Source organism: Cavia porcellus, unplaced genomic scaffold, assembly GCF_034190915.1.
Source record: "Cavia porcellus strain 051 isolate PalLab524CR breed Dunkin Hartley unplaced genomic scaffold, mCavPor4.1 scaffold_32, whole genome shotgun sequence".
In the NCBI taxonomy this organism is placed as follows: Eukaryota; Metazoa; Chordata; class Mammalia; order Rodentia; family Caviidae; genus Cavia; species Cavia porcellus.
The window spans coordinates 37,546,016-37,562,132 of record NW_026947515.1 but is presented as its reverse complement, the minus strand read 5'-3'; the positions used below and the strand labels follow the sequence as shown (position 1 = coordinate 37,562,132).

General features: G+C 48.6%; 1 protein-coding gene and 2 long non-coding RNA genes across 4 annotated transcripts in view; 2 read left to right on the top strand and 1 right to left on the bottom strand.

The window, feature by feature from the left end:
* Positions 1 to 12,574, top strand: part of LOC100730333 (cilia- and flagella-associated protein 52) — a 41,732-nt gene extending 29,158 nt beyond the window's left edge. The window contains exons 9-14 of one of the 2 annotated variants that reach the window (XM_003466231.5): positions 367 to 515; positions 4,083 to 4,228; positions 7,431 to 7,582; positions 9,704 to 9,806; positions 10,950 to 11,061; positions 12,106 to 12,574. In XM_003466231.5, the coding sequence (XP_003466279.2) occupies positions 367 to 515; positions 4,083 to 4,228; positions 7,431 to 7,582; positions 9,704 to 9,806; positions 10,950 to 11,061; positions 12,106 to 12,281 (838 nt within the window). In that variant the 3' untranslated portion in view covers positions 12,282 to 12,574. The remainder of the gene's footprint in view (positions 1 to 366; positions 516 to 4,082; positions 4,229 to 7,430; positions 7,583 to 9,703; positions 9,807 to 10,949; positions 11,062 to 12,105) is intronic. The other variant, XM_023563543.2, reaches the window with a different exon arrangement.
* LOC134474274 (uncharacterized) lies at positions 34 to 2,891 on the bottom strand. Its single transcript, XR_010045013.1, has 2 exons — positions 2,199 to 2,891; positions 34 to 390 (listed from the first exon to the last, which is right to left on the bottom strand). It is a non-coding gene; the product is annotated as an uncharacterized LOC134474274 (long non-coding RNA).
* Positions 12,575 to 13,601: 1,027 nt separating the features above from the next.
* On the top strand, positions 13,602 to 15,318 carry LOC111755733 (uncharacterized). Its single transcript, XR_002790299.2, has 2 exons — positions 13,602 to 14,047; positions 14,709 to 15,318. It is a non-coding gene; the product is annotated as an uncharacterized LOC111755733 (long non-coding RNA).
* The last annotated feature ends 799 nt before the right edge of the window (positions 15,319 to 16,117 follow it).

The window sequence follows — 16,117 nt, the reverse complement described above, 5'->3', positions numbered from 1 at the left end:
CTCCTCAAGTTATATAAATTAGATGCATACGGCTTTCTGAATCAATCATACTTTAATACAGTGTTTTGTTTTTTTTTTAAGAAATGTCACTATCCCCTTGTCTTCCAAAACTAAGAGAAATTTCAAATTGGCTTTTTCTTCCCGAGCACCTCGGCCCTAACCCTGCCCAAGCAGAAAGGGCTGCAGGATTTTCCCAGGTGCTCTGAGGATGCTGACGCAGCTTTGCACGGGAAATCTCCAAGGTTCTCAGCCTCCAGGCGATCGTGGGTCTCTGACCGGCGCATGCTGGCTGGCGTCAGACACTCGTGTGAGAAGCGCTGTGTCCTTCCTGGCCGCGCCGCTGACCCCTCCGCGGCTTCTTTGCAGTGGTACCTCTGAGCTGTTTGCCACCTGCGCCAAGAAGGACATCAGAGTGTGGCACACGATGTCCAACAGGGAGCTGCTGCGCATCACCGTGCCCAACATGACCTGCCACGCCATCGACTTCATGAGGGACGGCAAGAGCATCATCTCAGGTAGGAAGGTCAGGTGTCAAGATCTGGCGGCATGTGGAGCGCGGAGGTGGACACATGTAATCTTAGCACTAGGAGGCTGAGGCAGGAGGATCGTCAGGAGTTTGAGGCCTGCCTGGGCTGCACTGTGAGTCGCAGGCCAGCCTCCAACAAGACCCCGCCTTGAACTGCCCTGCCTCTCACCATAGACAAAAGATCTTTGGTCCCAGGCGCCAGCTGTGGTTCTGAGCCTCGTGGGACTCCTTTCCTCCTGGTTTCCCAGTGATAACCTAACTGCCTCCTGCTGCCCATTTCTCTGTGTCTCTCCCCAGCCTCTCCTTAAGAGTTCTCTTTCAACCAGGAGGTTTTCTGAGCTTGGAGGAAGTAAATACGTAATTTCTCTTCTCTCAACCTGCTGCACATAGTATGGGTATTTCGCTCAGAAGGAAATTTAGTAATTCAATTTTTAAGTGAGTTTGAGGCTTTAGTGAGTACTAGACATTTGTGTTAGAATACTTGTGTTGAGTAAAAGGTAAACCCTGCTGGGTATAGTGGCACACGCCTTTAGTACCAGCACTGGGGAGGCTGAGCTTTCAGGATCACTGTGAGCTCTAAAAATAAATAAATAAATAAATAAAATCTGTAAAATTTGCTCAAAGTTTGGCTTCAAAGGGAATTTGTTTGTTTGAGACAAGGTCTTACTTTGCAGTTCAGGCTGGCCTCGAACTTACTATGTAGCCAAGGCTGGCCTGGAATTTATAGAGATATTACTCCCTCGGCCGCCCCGGTGCTGAAATTACAGGTATGGACCACCATCCACCGGGTTAGTGGGAATTTTTAAGAGTTTATGCCAAAGTTTTTTGTTCTGCCTTAATTTTATACCAGGGATTGAACCCAAGGGACACTGACCCGCATCTCCTGACTGTTTTACTTTTTATTTTGACACAAGGTCTCACTAAGTATTTGTGAGCCTCCCTGGCAGCTGGGATCACAGCTGTACACCACACCTGGATATGACAAAGTATTTTAACAAGCTATAGATGCCGTGATGGTCCACCTGTAAACTCTGCAGTGTACATCTCTTAAGAATATTTTTTCATGCAGGCATGGTGGTATACACCTGTGATCCCAACATTTAGGGAGGCTGAGGAAAGAGGATCGTCCCAAGTTCAAGGCCAGCCTGGGCTCAGCAGTGAGACCCTGTCTTACAAAATTATTTTTTGGGCTGGGAATTTAGCTCAGCGGCATAAGCGCCTGCCTTGCAAGCAGGCAGTCGTGAGTTCGATCCCTGGTACCGATAAAAAAGAAAAAAAAATTATTTTTCTCAGAATATATAATTTCTTAATATCTTTGTATCTGTAATCTATCAGCACATTTCCTCAATGGTCCAAATGTAAATTCTCTGGGTCACATCCTTGAAAAGTCACACAGACCCATGAGGAACAGCTATCCAAATGGGGACCTCAGGAACCCATCCCTTCCCCGGGGCCTGGCTCTGTTCCTTCCCTGTTGGTGTCCCCTTTTCCACAGAGTGGCCACTAGGAGCCCCTGGACTACCTTACTTTGAAAGCTGACTAGTCCACAGGTCAGGAACCTGTGGCCATCACGGCCATCCCTGTTTCTCCCATGCCACCCCATGTCCCCTGATGGCTGTCTGTCCAGGGCGGCCACCATCCCCGCCTAGCCTCAGCCACCACCGTCTCTCACCTGGGTTATTCCGGTAGCTTCCAGCCAGGGCTCTCCGCACCTGCTGCTGGTCTTCACTCTTTCCCAGTGTATTCTGAATGCGGAAACCAGACATGCCAAGTCCGATCACGCCACTTACAAGGCTCAAATGTCTTTTCCCCTCTGAAAGGCAAGGCTCTGGCAACTGTCTGACGAGAAGGGGGTTTATCTTGGCTCACATTTCAGGCTGTCGTCAGCTGGCTCCGAGGCAGGAGGGCAGCCTGGCAGAGCAGCCTGGCAGGACAGAAGCTGCTTAGCCTAAGGGCTCCGGGAAGCGGACCATGAAAGGAGCAGGAGGGACAGACACCCTTCACTGCACTCCTCCGGGGACCGCCTCTGCCTGCCAGACCACACCGCCCACCAGCCGTCTGCTGCTGGCCCGTAATCCAGGCACTTCCCAAAGCCCCGCAGAGGACACGAGCCTCGGTGGACATCAGATGTCCCCACACACCTTCTTCCTCTCCACCTCGCCTTCTCCCCGCCAGCTTCTACTGCTCACCCCTCCCAGGCACACTCGGTGCAGCACCATCCCTGTAACTCTCCGGGGGCAGCACTTCTGCTCCAGCTGCTCCATCCTTCTGGAATGTTCTTCCCCCAGACCTTCCCATGGCACACCCCCTCATGCTCTCACTTCCTTGAGACTTTGCTGAATTGGGTCCACCCAACCATCTCATTTATGATTGCTCAGGTCAAGAATTGACACAAAACAAACGAACAGGTGTCAGCCAGCATGTGCAGTCCTGGGGGCAAAGCGTTCCATGCAAGGGGACAGACAGCAAGTCCAAGAAGGTCCCGAGGTGGGACACCCCTTGGTGTAAGGAGAGGGTCACTGTGTCTGGGGCTCAGTGGTTATGTCTGGGCTGGGGGTTCAGAGACAGTAACCCCAGAGGGGCAGGTACTAGGTACTGTGCAGGATGAAGGGGTTGTTCTTTAATACTCTATAGAGAGGGAAAAGCTTGATCAAAGGTGACGTGGCTTTATAAGGTTCACTCCAACACCTGTGTAGATAACTGGTTTTAAGCAACAGGGGGAGACACGGTGGGGAGCTGTTAAAATAATTCAGGAGAGTCAGATATGGTAATGTACATCAATAATCCCAGCACTCTGGGACGCTGAGGCAGGAGGATCACAAATTCAAACCCAACCTGGGAAGCTTAGTGATTTAGCAAGACCTGGTCTCAAAACAAAAAAATTTAATATAAAAAAGGTTGGGGATACAGCTCACTGGGAAGGCGCTGGATTCAGTCCCTAAAACTACAGAAACAAACAAAAGAATAACCATCCAGGGGAGATGGGCTCGTGGTTTGAACAGGGCGTACTAGTGCGGGGTGGAAATCTGGTCAGATCCTCAGTGTTCTGAAGGGTAGAGCTGACGGGATTCGCTGATGGGTCAGATGTCAGGTTGGGTGGGTAGGGGGGATATAAAGCCATCAGGAGGACCGAGGCTCTTGGGTTAAGCACCTGGACGGATGATGGCAGGGTTCGCTGTGGGGGAAAGAGGTGAGGATGGGGGAAGAAGCCAGGAATCATTTGGAACTGTCAAAGGATGCAGCCTGGCCCGAAGCAGCCAGCCAGCGGCAAGCACAAGTCTGCAGCCCTGCAAAGGTGCGCTGTTTCTCTCCATGCGGGATGCCCTGAAGGCAGTTTTAACTAACACACCCTCCTTTCCCTCAGCCAGGCCTGGCCTGCTTGGGGACGTGGGGACAGGCTGGGCGGCTGTGTCTGTCTGTCTGTCTGTCTGTGGCTTCTTTCCCCATCAGTGCCACTTCTCCCGAGTCTCACTCTCATTTGTCTTTTAGGAGCACACAGTCTGGAGGGAGGACAGGGGTGCTGACCCTGCCTGCCCTCTGTCTCCTCTCGCCCCAGCGTGGAACGATGGCAAGATCCGGGCCTTCGCCCCCGAGACGGGCCGCCTGCTGTACGCCATTAGCAGTGCCCACAGGATCGGAGTGACCGCCGTCGCCACCACCAGTGACTGTAAAAGGGTCATCAGCGGTGGCGGGGAAGGGGAGGTAATGTTCCTGGAAACGATTAAGAGACATAATCAGAGCTTTAGAGCACTTAACTCACAGGCCATCTATTTGACTTTTAAAATACCAGGATTCAGGCGAACAGAATTAAGATTTTGATGAAACTGTAAAATGCATTATGAAGTCCTAATCATGTAAATAGACACATACATATACTCGTTCACAGGAAGATGTTTAGGATACAGACGTGAGAGAGCTCCGTGTGGAGTTCAGCTCTGAATCCAGGCCGGTGTTTGGCCAGGGTTTTGACGTACTTGTTCTTTTCCTCCAAGAAGCACAGTTGTATAAATTGTCTCTATCTTTTAAAGTGGGTGATGTTTTTAGAATCAACCGCCTGCACCAGGTGTTTGGGCTGCAATTTTACAATCATTATGTTCAAACTTTCAGTCATTTCAAGGAACCCAAAATGCCTTCACTCACAGGTTTAGCCAGGTCTCCCTGCCCCATGCCCAGCTCCTCCTCCTCCTCCTCCTCCTCCTCCTCCTCCTCCTCCTCTTCCTCCTCCTCCCCCTCTTCGTGTTCTTCTTCTTCTTCTTCTTCTTCTTCTTCTTCTTCTTCTTCTTCTTCTTCTTCTTCTTCTTTTAAATCCTAAACCTTTCCCTTTGTCTGTACAGAACATTATCTTTTCCTTCTTTTTCTCAGCTCTTTTAGTGAGATTTGTCAGGCAGAAGAACGATACAACGTCTCCAGGGAGTCTTCAGCAGAATCTAAGCAAAGCAGACGAATGCTGGGCTCAGATCTCCTTTCTGCCACTTCTGCCTTCAAGACCTGGGCATGCGCTTTAGCTTCTCTGAGCTTTGGCAGCGTCAAGTCTGAACTGAAGAAGACACTTCTGATAATTAGATGTCTCACATTCTTTATTTTCTACTATGTCTTTAAAATCTGCTCTGTATATGGGACAGGCAGCATCCCTTCCCGTCTGACCAGCTCTATCTCCATAACCTCCCGCCCCGCTCAAGGCTGCCCTCCCATGCCCCCCTCTTGGCCTTACTGCCACCCCCATCACCTCCACCACACCTGTGCTGACCTCCCAGCATCCCTCCTTGCTCCCTCCCTGTTTGGAGGAATGATCTGTGATCTGAGCTCTAACTGGTGAGAACCACCAGGACAAATTACACTTACCAAATGCATTGCTCTGCTGGGTGTATTCCAGACCTGTATTCCAGCTACTGGGGAGGCCGAGGCAGAAGAATCCCAAGTCCAAAGCCACCCTGGCCAAGTTAGCAAGATTCTGTCTTAAAATAAAAGGTGTGGGGGATGTAGCTCTGTGGTAGAGCTTTGCCCAGGCACGAGGCACCGAGTTCAGTGTCCAGCACTGCTGCAAACAAACAAAACCCCAAAAGCACCGTCTTGGCCCGCTCAGCCTCTCTTCCAGGCCCACATTCTCTCCCTCCCTTTGTGTTCCACTGGGCTATTGCAAGTCTCTCTAAAGACGCCGCCCTCAAGGTCTTTGGAGGTGAGCTGCAGACCAGAGCAGCTAGTGAGCAGGCAGGCGCAGGCGGAAATGCAGCAGTGCTGAAATCCCTGGCACTTCCATTTCCTGCGGTAAACGGTCACTGCCTGAGCGCCCGCCCATTTGTCAGTTCTTCAAGGCCTCCATCCTGTCCCCTTCCCTCAAGTGGACCCTAAGCTCCCAACACTTCCACAGCTAACGGGTTCATGCTTGGCCTAGCCAAAGGGCTTCTAAGCCCCAGGTTGGAATCCTGGGCTGTTTGGTGCTTCCCTGCTCCAAAAGTCTCAGTCTCACCCTTGCTAAATAGTAAAGCTTCCTCGTGTAGTGGGGATCTCAAGATATACTTGGGGGGGGGGGGGATGTGGCTCAGTGGTAGAGCACGTGCTTAGCAGGCACCAGGCTCTGCTTTTGATCCTTAGCACCCAAAACAGAGAAATAAACAAAAAACAACAGAACAAAAGGACATTTCTTTTCCTTGATGCCAGCAATGCCATAAGAATCTGGATACTGTAGTGGGGTGACTTCACATTTTGTCATTTTCTTTGACAATGTACAAAGTATTTTAGGGTACTTTCCTTACTTCATTTAAGTTATTTTCATCTTATCAGGTGAAGTCCAGTCTGTTGTTATTTATCCAAATACCAGTTTTTAATGCAGTGTTCACCTGGATCCCTCTTCCCTCCCCGTCCCGGACTTGTGCAGAATCGTTTCTGCCTCCTGAGTGCTGGGAGTCCAGGCATGTGCTACCACGCCTGGCTCCTCTTCTTTTTTAAAGTCTTTTTTGGGGTGCAGGGAGGGCACTGGGAGTGCTACCTAGCCATATCCCCAGCCCCCTATTTTTAAAAATCTAACATTCATTCTAAGACAGCATATGCTACATTACACAGTGACTACTGTGTGTGCTGGTGTACTTGCAACAGAGCCTTTATCTATTAAAGGTCATACTATAGTAACTAAATGACTTTCCTTTATTATTAAAATTAGGATCACATGCTGATTGTTCCACACTTGGCGTGTAGATGTTTTATTACCTATGAGTTTTGTTTCAGGAAAAAATGTTTGCACTAGAGAGTGAGTATTGGGTTCCACAGGGTTGAGAACCATCGGTGTTAAGTGATTAAGACGGAACAGCTGATGTGAAAGTTTAAATATGGTTCTGGATGTTAAGAAATTCCCTGATGGCACTGGAAATCTGGGAGCAGGCTCAGCGGGAATGAGGAGGCGTATGACCACCCTTGGTTTAGAGGAGGCCGTCGTAGGACCGATTTTCCTAGTGGGTGTCTGAGGAAGTTCTCAGCCTAGAAGTGGAAGCAGGTATAGAACCACTGGTCCCATTTCTCAGGTTCCGTGGAAGATGACTGCATCTCGTCCATGAATATTTTTTCCCTCTAACAAAGCATTTCCGCCTCACCCAACCGAGATGACAACAGGACCTTAGTATGATGACACACAACTGTAATCCCAGCATCCCAGGAGGCTGAGGCAGGACGTCTGCGAGTTTGTACCCAACCTGGGCACCTCAGCTACCCACTGAGATGCTGTCTCAGACTTTAAAAGGAAAATGGGAGAGGGCCCTGGGGAGATAGGTTAGTGGGTCCTGGATTTACTCCCTGCTACAAGAGAAAATAGTCTCAGACACTGCAGCATGAAAAGGCTTTCAGGGTCTCTTTTGATCCTGCGCCTTTCAAGGTCCCAAGTTTGTACTGAGAACCTGTGCCTTGGGTCCCCCAGGTGAGGGTGTGGCAGATCGGCTGCCAGACCCAGAAGCTGGAGGAGGCCCTGAAGGAGCACAAGTCCTCCGTGTCCTGCATTCGGGTGAAGAAGAACAACGAGGAGTGTGTCACGGCCAGCACGGATGGCACCTGCATCATCTGGGACCTTGTGTAGGTACCCGGGAGGGGAGGACCCAGGCCACTCGGCAACCCCGAGCGTGCCAGCGCTGCGGGAACACGGGTGGAGATCCTAAAGGTGGGCAGAGATCACATCAAAGTCAAGGCAACAGTACATGGACATTCGTTCCTCGGCAGCCCTCGGTCTCCTGTGTGGCCAGGGCTTACAGGTGCCAGCGGGAAGGGAATAGTCTCTAGGAAGAACCAGGGCATATTCTGGGCAGATAGGGCAGCAGCTTTTGGGGTACCTACAGGCAAGCGTGATGTAGCTTGCACAGATTGAATTCTAGCAAGGGAAATAAATGAAGGAGGCTTGCAGGTTCCCTGGTCACTGGGCGCAGCCACATGAGGCCCAGAATGTGCTTGCCACGGGAGGGGACAGGAGCACCACAGGTTTGCCCTTGCCCTCAGCTGGCCGAGTTCCCGGGACTTCTTATATTGTGTGCATACCACACCCCAGCGAGGGTGGTAACTGCTCAGCACACTGGACCAGAGCCTGTGAACCCCGTCACGGGAGTAACTCAAAGGATTTTCAAAGGTGATGTTTGAATCACATTTGATTTTGGAATCAGACTCTATTCTCCCACGCCTCCTTCCCATCCTTCTCTAGAGACCAGAGTAGGGGCAGAGATGGAGGAGACAGGCGAAAGAGTGTAAAACATCCTCGATATGAGAGAGCAGAGACTGAGAGCTGAACGCTAAGACAGAGCACCTTTTATTTCCATGAAAGCGCACAAGCAGCCAGTGTGGTGGTGCACACCTGTGACCTCAGTGCTCCGGAGGAGAACACAGGACAGCTGGGAGCACAAGGCGAGGCTGGTCTCACAACAACACAATACAAAGAGCCCAGGCTGGGCCTCAGTTCTCCTCGTGCTCCGGGCCTGGTACTGGGGCTGGGAGGAGGAGAAGCTCAGCACGGCCGTCTCCAGACCTGTGTGTCTCCAGCTTGACCCTCAGTCACCCGGAGATCATGCGGAAATGTAGATTTTGGCCCGACGCCATCCTGGTAGAAAGGATCAGTCTACACTTGACTTTCCTTCGGGAAAATGTGTAATAACAAGGGAATGTTTAAGTTTGTGACTGCCTGAGATCCTTAGAGCCTTTCTGCTGCACAGCAGGAATATTAGGTGTATCTGTACTAAAATCTTCAAAACTCAGCTCAGCTTCCATATTTGGAAACTTCCTAGTGAGAAGAATGTGCCAGAGGAGATTGGTTTTTGCTTGTTTGTTTTGCCAGGAGAACTGGGCCTTTGAGAAGGTTACCCCCAGCACTTCATAGAAGGAGAAATGATACGTATTTCTTGCTACTGATCTGAAAATCTGATCAGTATTTTCCAAAATGCGGTGCTACTGGCAAAGTTTATGCAGTATTCCCCAAACTCCTAGAACTCCCAAACCCAAAATAATTCTGGCCCTAAGCGTTTTGGTTAAGGAACATACAACCTGTCTAGCACCTTAGACAGGAGCTCTCAAACTGTAGTGCACGTAACAGTCAGCTGGAATGCTGAGTTCAAATGCGGATCTTTGGGTCTCCTCCCAATCTACCCCATCCAAATTTCTGGGGGTGGGGCAACAGCATCTATTAAAAATCTGTCCCCACTCTTCGCTACTTACCTTATGGGAGGCTCCACCTGGCTCTATTGGTGGCCTTGGGAATGAATGTAATTGTGTAGGAGACAGCACATTGGCCGAGAGTGCTGCGGCCCCTTTGACTTCCCTTGATCTGGAACTTAAGGTTCCTCGTTGAATTCTGCACTCTGTCTTTAGAAAGGGACCCTGCTCTCTGAGTGCTGCTGACAGATGCCACAGGAGGAGACAGACGTAGAGAGGACAGAGTAACCAGATGTCAGATTCCCCCAATGCTGGGGACTGCACCCAGGGCTTCACACACACAGGGAAACAGGTACTCAGCTGCCGAGCCACATCCCCACTCCAGAAATCTGTATGGGAGACTCCAAGGGCTGCTGTCAGCACCTGTCTCCCAGGAGCCATGGGACAAGTCTGAGAAAGATAAACCAAACCAAGCGTGAGCCTGTGCCAGGTGCACCTGGTATAGTAAATGCAATTTCAGGTCAGAGAAAGTAGATTTTCCCAGCTTTTGAATCTACTTTTCAGGCGTCTTAAGAGGAATCAGATGATCCTGGCCAACACCTTATTCCAGTGTGTTTGTTACCACCCTGAAGAGTTCCAGATCATCACTAGTGGGACGGACAGAAAGGTGGGCACAGCTGGCTCTCCACAGTCACGCATTCAAATCAGCTCTGAAGGACAAAAGTACTTTGGGAAAAAGTTTACACCTCTACCGAACATGTACAGACTTGTTTTCTCTACATCATTATCTTCAAACACATTATAACACAGCATCTACGTTCTATTAGGTGGTACAAATAATCTAGAGATGACTTCAGATACACAGGATGCCAGACATGGCGGTGCTCGTCTGTAATCCCAGCACTTGGAAGGCTGAGACAGGAGGGTTGCCATGAGTTTAAGGCCAGCCTGGACTCGATAGTGAGTTCAAGGAAAGCCTGAGCTACACAGTGAGACTCATCTGAAAAAAGAAAAAGCAAAAATATAAGAGAGGATATTCATATGTCTCTGCTAACACTATAACATATTATACAAGGGACTGAATGTTCATGGAATTTTATAGCTCTTGGAAGGCCCTGGAAATGTCCTTCTGGCCGATACCCATGCATGACCATTATTCAAAGAAAACCCACCTCTTTATCCCTCTCACCTAGTCCCATCCCCTGCAGGAACCAACGTAATCAGTCTGTCCTTAGACCCCACCTTAAGATACCCCGGTGGACTGTTTCATGGCTTTGGGGCTGCAGGGGAGGTTGGGAAGGAGGGTGGTTTCCAGAAGAGAGAGCAGCCAGCTGGCGTGGGGTGCGTGACTGTGCAGGTCACTGTCTCTAGAGCTCTCTGTAGCCATCTTTCCCAACCCTGCAACCCACACGGGAAAGAAGGGACTTCTCCTCCCAGCAGGCCTGTAGCTTTGCTAGCCTCCTCTGAGAGCTGCGGCGGAGGCAGAGGCAGAGGCAGAGGCTGGTCTCTGGTTCACTTTACATCTTGCTACCCTCAATCTGCTTCGTCTTATCCAAAGCTCTTTCTGTCCCCATCCAGGTTTATCAGCATATCAACATCTCTTTAAATAGCATGCAAATTGAAAGACCAATACTAAAAATATTAGACTGGCTTCTCCACCCCCGGCTGCAGCCTATTTATAATTTCAGCCAATAGCTTCCCGTGATGTATTTTTCTACCTTCTATATAAAGTAGAACTATCTTTTGTTAGCATGTGTGTGGTGCTTCCACCGAGCTGAGTCCTGCCTAATGCTGCTTGTCTGCCCTGCAGATTGCTTACTGGGAAGTATTTGATGGGACAGTTATCCGAGAGCTGGAAGGTGCCTTGTCTGGGTCAATAAACGGTATGGATATCACACAGGAAGGAGCGCACTTTGTCACAGGTTAGTCCTGGGACAAGAAAAGAGAATCAGTTGTGGTTATTTAGTGAGAGGCCGTTGGAATAGCTAGCAAGAGGTGTTAAGGGGGATGCGGGGCTCAACAGGACAACCAGTGTGGCTGGGAAAAAATCCAAAAGTGGCATTTCAGTGAGAGGAAATGCCGGGATAGATACCACAGTGTCACCAATAGAAGGGAAGCCTTGTGCTGCTTTTTGTTGTGGGCACCGATGGTGGAAATGGGCCTTCAAATGTCTCAGGCCAGCGATGGTGAACCTTTTAGCATTTTCAGTGATACAGACATACACTGTGGCACGTGTGCCCTGGGTTTGCCACCACCCTCCAGGCTCTCCAGGTGTCTTCCTGTACAATTTTCTACTGAATCCTACACGCTATTTTTTTTTCCTCAGTACTAGGTATCAAATCCAGAGCTCTCTCAGTGAGCTACATCTGAAGCACTCTTTACATTCTCTTATTTTGACTCAGAGTTTTATTAGGTCACCAAGTTGCCCAACTAGGGCTCAACTTGGTACCCTTCAGTCCTTGCTTTTCAGAGTTTTGGGGTTACACAGGTGCCAACACGCTCAGCCCAAACAGTCTCTTTCGTTTCCTTTCATTGTTGAGTGATACGGAGCCCTCCCCAAATAAATGAATTAACCAGTATGCTGGGGAGATTTTTACCATACAACACACATACCAGAACAACATCAATGAATTAAAGTTTCACAAATCTATCGACTGGATGAGAGGAACTAAGCATGGTGTGATCCCAATCCTAGGTGTATGCGTAGACCTTTAGGGAAAATACTGCTGTTTGGACTGAACCAAAATGCTATTACCTGGTAGGAGGAAGCGTGATTTCACCTCTCTGTGTATCTTCACCCCCCAAACTTACTGCAAACATGTAGATTTTTTATAATCAAGCAAAAGTCTTACATGTGTATAGATTCTTCTTTTAAGTGGACACGTGGAGACTGTGTTGAAAATGACCTGGTTGTTTGGAACCGGAGCTGTTTCTATCCTCCAGGGCCACCTAACCATGTTTTTCAGGTGGACATGACCATCTAGTCAAAGTCTGGGACTACAACGAAGGGGAAGTGACTCACGTTGGGATGGGTCACAGCGGCAGCATCACTCGCGTCCGGATAAGTCCGGGGAATAAGCACATTGTGAGTGTGAGCGCCGATGGGGCCATTCTGCGGTGGAAGTACCCGTTTGCCTCCTGAGGCTGCTGGACCCCAGCTGTCCCTTCCCTGTGCACAGCCCTGAGCGCTGGATCTGGACAGTCCAGCACTAGTCTTGATTTCTCACCTCTCAGTCTTTGCTCTTTACTCAAAACGTTTTCTCCTTTCTAGAATGCATCTTGCATTCTTAACTATACCTTTAAAAAAAGATACATTAAACAAAAAAAATTTTTTTTAAATCTGTACCTTAAACTTGAAATACGCTCAAGAATATTTTGTCCAGACTGTAATTTTAAGTTTTTATTATGAATAAATTTCCCAGTTGTTGACGTCCAGTTGTTATCATCTCTTTTTTTGTGTGTGATTCTGTGAAACCCACAGACTTTCTGCATGATATATCCACAGGTACAGCATTGTTATCTTCCAAAAATAAAGCAAAGTGAAATTCCCTTCTGAAGCATCTCTTCCTTAATCAAGCTATAGGGAGACAGGGAGGTTTGAACCCAGATCTCAGAGAAGCTTCTAAAAAATACTCGGCCCTCTTTTCTCTTTTGTCAAGTGAGAATGACTCTCTCTTAGGATTGCTGTGAGTTCAAGGCCAGTGTGGGCTGCACAGGAGACCCTGTCTTAAAGAAAACAAGACATGCCCAAAACAACAACAAAAATGCTCGAAAGGCTACTGCAAAAATCGAATGAAATAATGTGTTAAAAAATGAGAATTCCTTACAGAAGGAAGGAATCGTGTGCTTTTGTAAAGAAAATACATGTTGTGGGTCTTGAGATTCTCAAAGACGAAATCACAGAGATGCTAGAGTGGGTCCAGGGCTTACCACCGAAGGCAATGAGATGGACCTTAAATACTAATCCTTCAACAGTGTACCTTCCACAGGAAATGCAGGTAGCATTTTCCAAAACACTTCAGGTCTCCAGGTCACAGCTCATTCAAATTTTCTAGGCTATTCTTTAACTACTGCAATCTCATGGATTCTCTGAGAGAATTGCTGCGACCCAATAGGAAAGATCAAAGAGGATATTTAATAAGTGATGATCACTTATTTATCAGAGAAGTCACATTTCAGGGTGCCGAGGTAATACTACATCTTGCTGATTTCTTTCTGAGCTAGACACTGATGAGAAATTCATTTGGCGAGATCTCGCTCCGTTAATTATAAACCTGACAGTTTGGGAATAAAGTGAGTAGAGGCCCCTGGCGGTCACCCCAGGGACAGGGGGGGCGGGGCGCACTGGTTCTGATTGGGCAACCGCGCAGCCGGACTCGGCCTGGAGCAGAGCGCAGGCCGCCGCTGGGGGGCGCCCCCGAGAGCTGGGAAACCTCCTGCCGGCGAGCGCGCAGCCCGGAGGAGGCCGAGCCGGGCGGGCGCAGCCAGTCCGAGTTCCGACCTCCTGCGTGCGGGTCGGGGGTCCCCCCCACGGCGGGGCCTGAGCCCGCTTTACACTTAGAATCCGGAGGATCAGGCCTCGGGAGTGTCTGGAGAGTGACCTGAACCCCGCCTGTGACTGCAAAGCAGCACACACACTCGCGGTTCTGGGGTTTGTTCGCAGACCAGCGCGCGCGCTCGGCCCCCGCAGGGCGCCCCCTGTGCGCGCCCACCCGAGCCGGGAGGAGCCGCCGTGCGCGGCCGCGCCCCACACCCGATCCGCCCCGGGGAGGCCTCCCCGTCCTGCGTCCTCGCGGGCGTGACCTCGGGGAGCTTGGCGGGGGGCAGGTGGGCAGTTTCCTGGGCGCTTTCCAGGGTTCCCTTCCGTCATCTGCAGGGCTGGAAGGCTGCGCGCGGAGCGGAGCGGAGGTGAGCTCCAGGCCCGGGTTTATAGGAGTGAGGCGGTGGGGACACCTTGTGTTTCATCTTGGGGGAATGGGAGAAGGGACTGTGGTCTACAGTTGTCTCCTAAATCCAGTGACCTCCGTTAGGAAGTAACCTCACCTCCATGTGTTGACACCCTCTGCTGATGTCCCTGTTCCAGGTCTGTGGCTTCCAGATTCAGGTGGGTTGGCATTCTGCACTCCCTCACCTGAAAAAGCCTCTGACACCCCAGGCTTGTGCCACGTAGTAGGAGCCAGTAATGTCTGTGAATGGGGCACACGTTAATTGTAACCACATACTTACAATTGTGGAACTGATGAATAAATTCCACATCTTTGACATTTGTACTACAGAAGGAAAATGTAGTTCACAGTGATGGAATGGGACCCCGGAGGTCGCCTTACCCTGTCCCCATCAGTGCCACCTTTATTTATCCGCATATCATCTTGCAAAACTATCATTTTTCACCGTTTTCTAAAGCATATCCAATTACGCTTAGCAGTGTATAGTTGGTATATATCTTATTAAAAATGAAAGGTGAAGGGAAGAGGAGGCGTCGCCTGTCCCCATCTTACCCATTCTTCTCCCAGGCTCCACTCACTGCCAGCCAACCAGGAGTGCCAATCTCCTTCTCTTTGTCACGTAGACCAGAATCTCAAGCCTGAGAGTCAGACTGCCTTGGTCCTGAGTTCTGCCTGGTAAGAGTCTGGCACCAGCTCCCCTCCTCCACCAAGGTCAGTATCGTCAGCACAGGGCACTGGAATCCCACAGCCAACCTGTCTGTCACACTTGAACTGAAACAATAAGGACCTCTACTCTTCCATCTGTAAGTAGTTGGCAGAGTGGGCTTGTGGGTTGTCACCTCTCCCCTGCCATGAAGTTCCCGAGTGTCATACCATCTGTTAATTCACCCCCAGCCTCACTAATTCTTATGTGCCTGAACTCCCACTTTCCCTAACATTAATTACCCACAGTTACCACTCTCTATGGTCTGCTGCTGTGTTTGGGGGGTGCTTTGGGCATGTCTCTAAAAGATTCATGTGCTGGCGTTTGTTGCTGGTGTGGGGTATTGGCAGGCTGTAGACAGCTTCCCTTCCAAGTAAACCAATTAGCTTCCTAAAGTACAGCTAGAGAAAAGACACCATGTACATGTGGACATCTTACTGTAGCTATCCTGTAACCCACCATTAACTCTAATCAGCTTCACAAAAAAAAAAAAAAAAAAAAAAAAAAAAAAAAAAAGACCAATCTTCTTATTCAAGCAAATTCGATTACCTGTTTGTTGGATTTTTCTCTCTGGCACCTCTCATGTCTGCTTTCCTATTACTTCTACCTTTTTGTTTAATATTTTTTATACCTACGTTTTCTCTGATATTCTTAAATTTTCATTATGCTCTAGTTTTTACTAATAAATGCATTAAGTACTAAGTAGAATCTCATAAATTCATCATTCACATACATAGCTACCACAGGATTTTCACTTCTGTCACTATAAAATTTTCTAAAAGAATATTATTTATTCTTCACTGAGATTCAAGATCTTACCCCTGCTTATTAATTTGGTTGACTTTCAAACCAGATCTACTAAATGAAGTTATACTATGATTATCTACTATAATAATAAAAAGTCTATTTTTTACTTATTATTTGGCTAATTCATCAGAGTCTTATTTTTTCCTACATGTCTATGAGGGTTTCATGTCTTCCTTACTGGACTTCCATCTTGATGATCTATTTTAATATACGACCTACTTTTAGTAAACTTTCTGCAGTTGTGACTGAATATGTCTACATAGAAATGTTTTTAGCTTTTACTATTTGTAAATCACTGAACATAACTGTTCCAATAAAACTTTATATATAATTTGGTAGCAAGTCAAGTTCGGCCCATCACAATTTGCTGACATCTGTTACATCACATGACCCAGTGGATTTTTTTATCCATTTTTACCATAGTTACTCTATGTAATAAAATAACATCGTCTGTGGATTTTCCTGTTTAACACTTTCTCTCAGATACACACTGTTTTCAACATTTGACTCAGCATTTGCAGA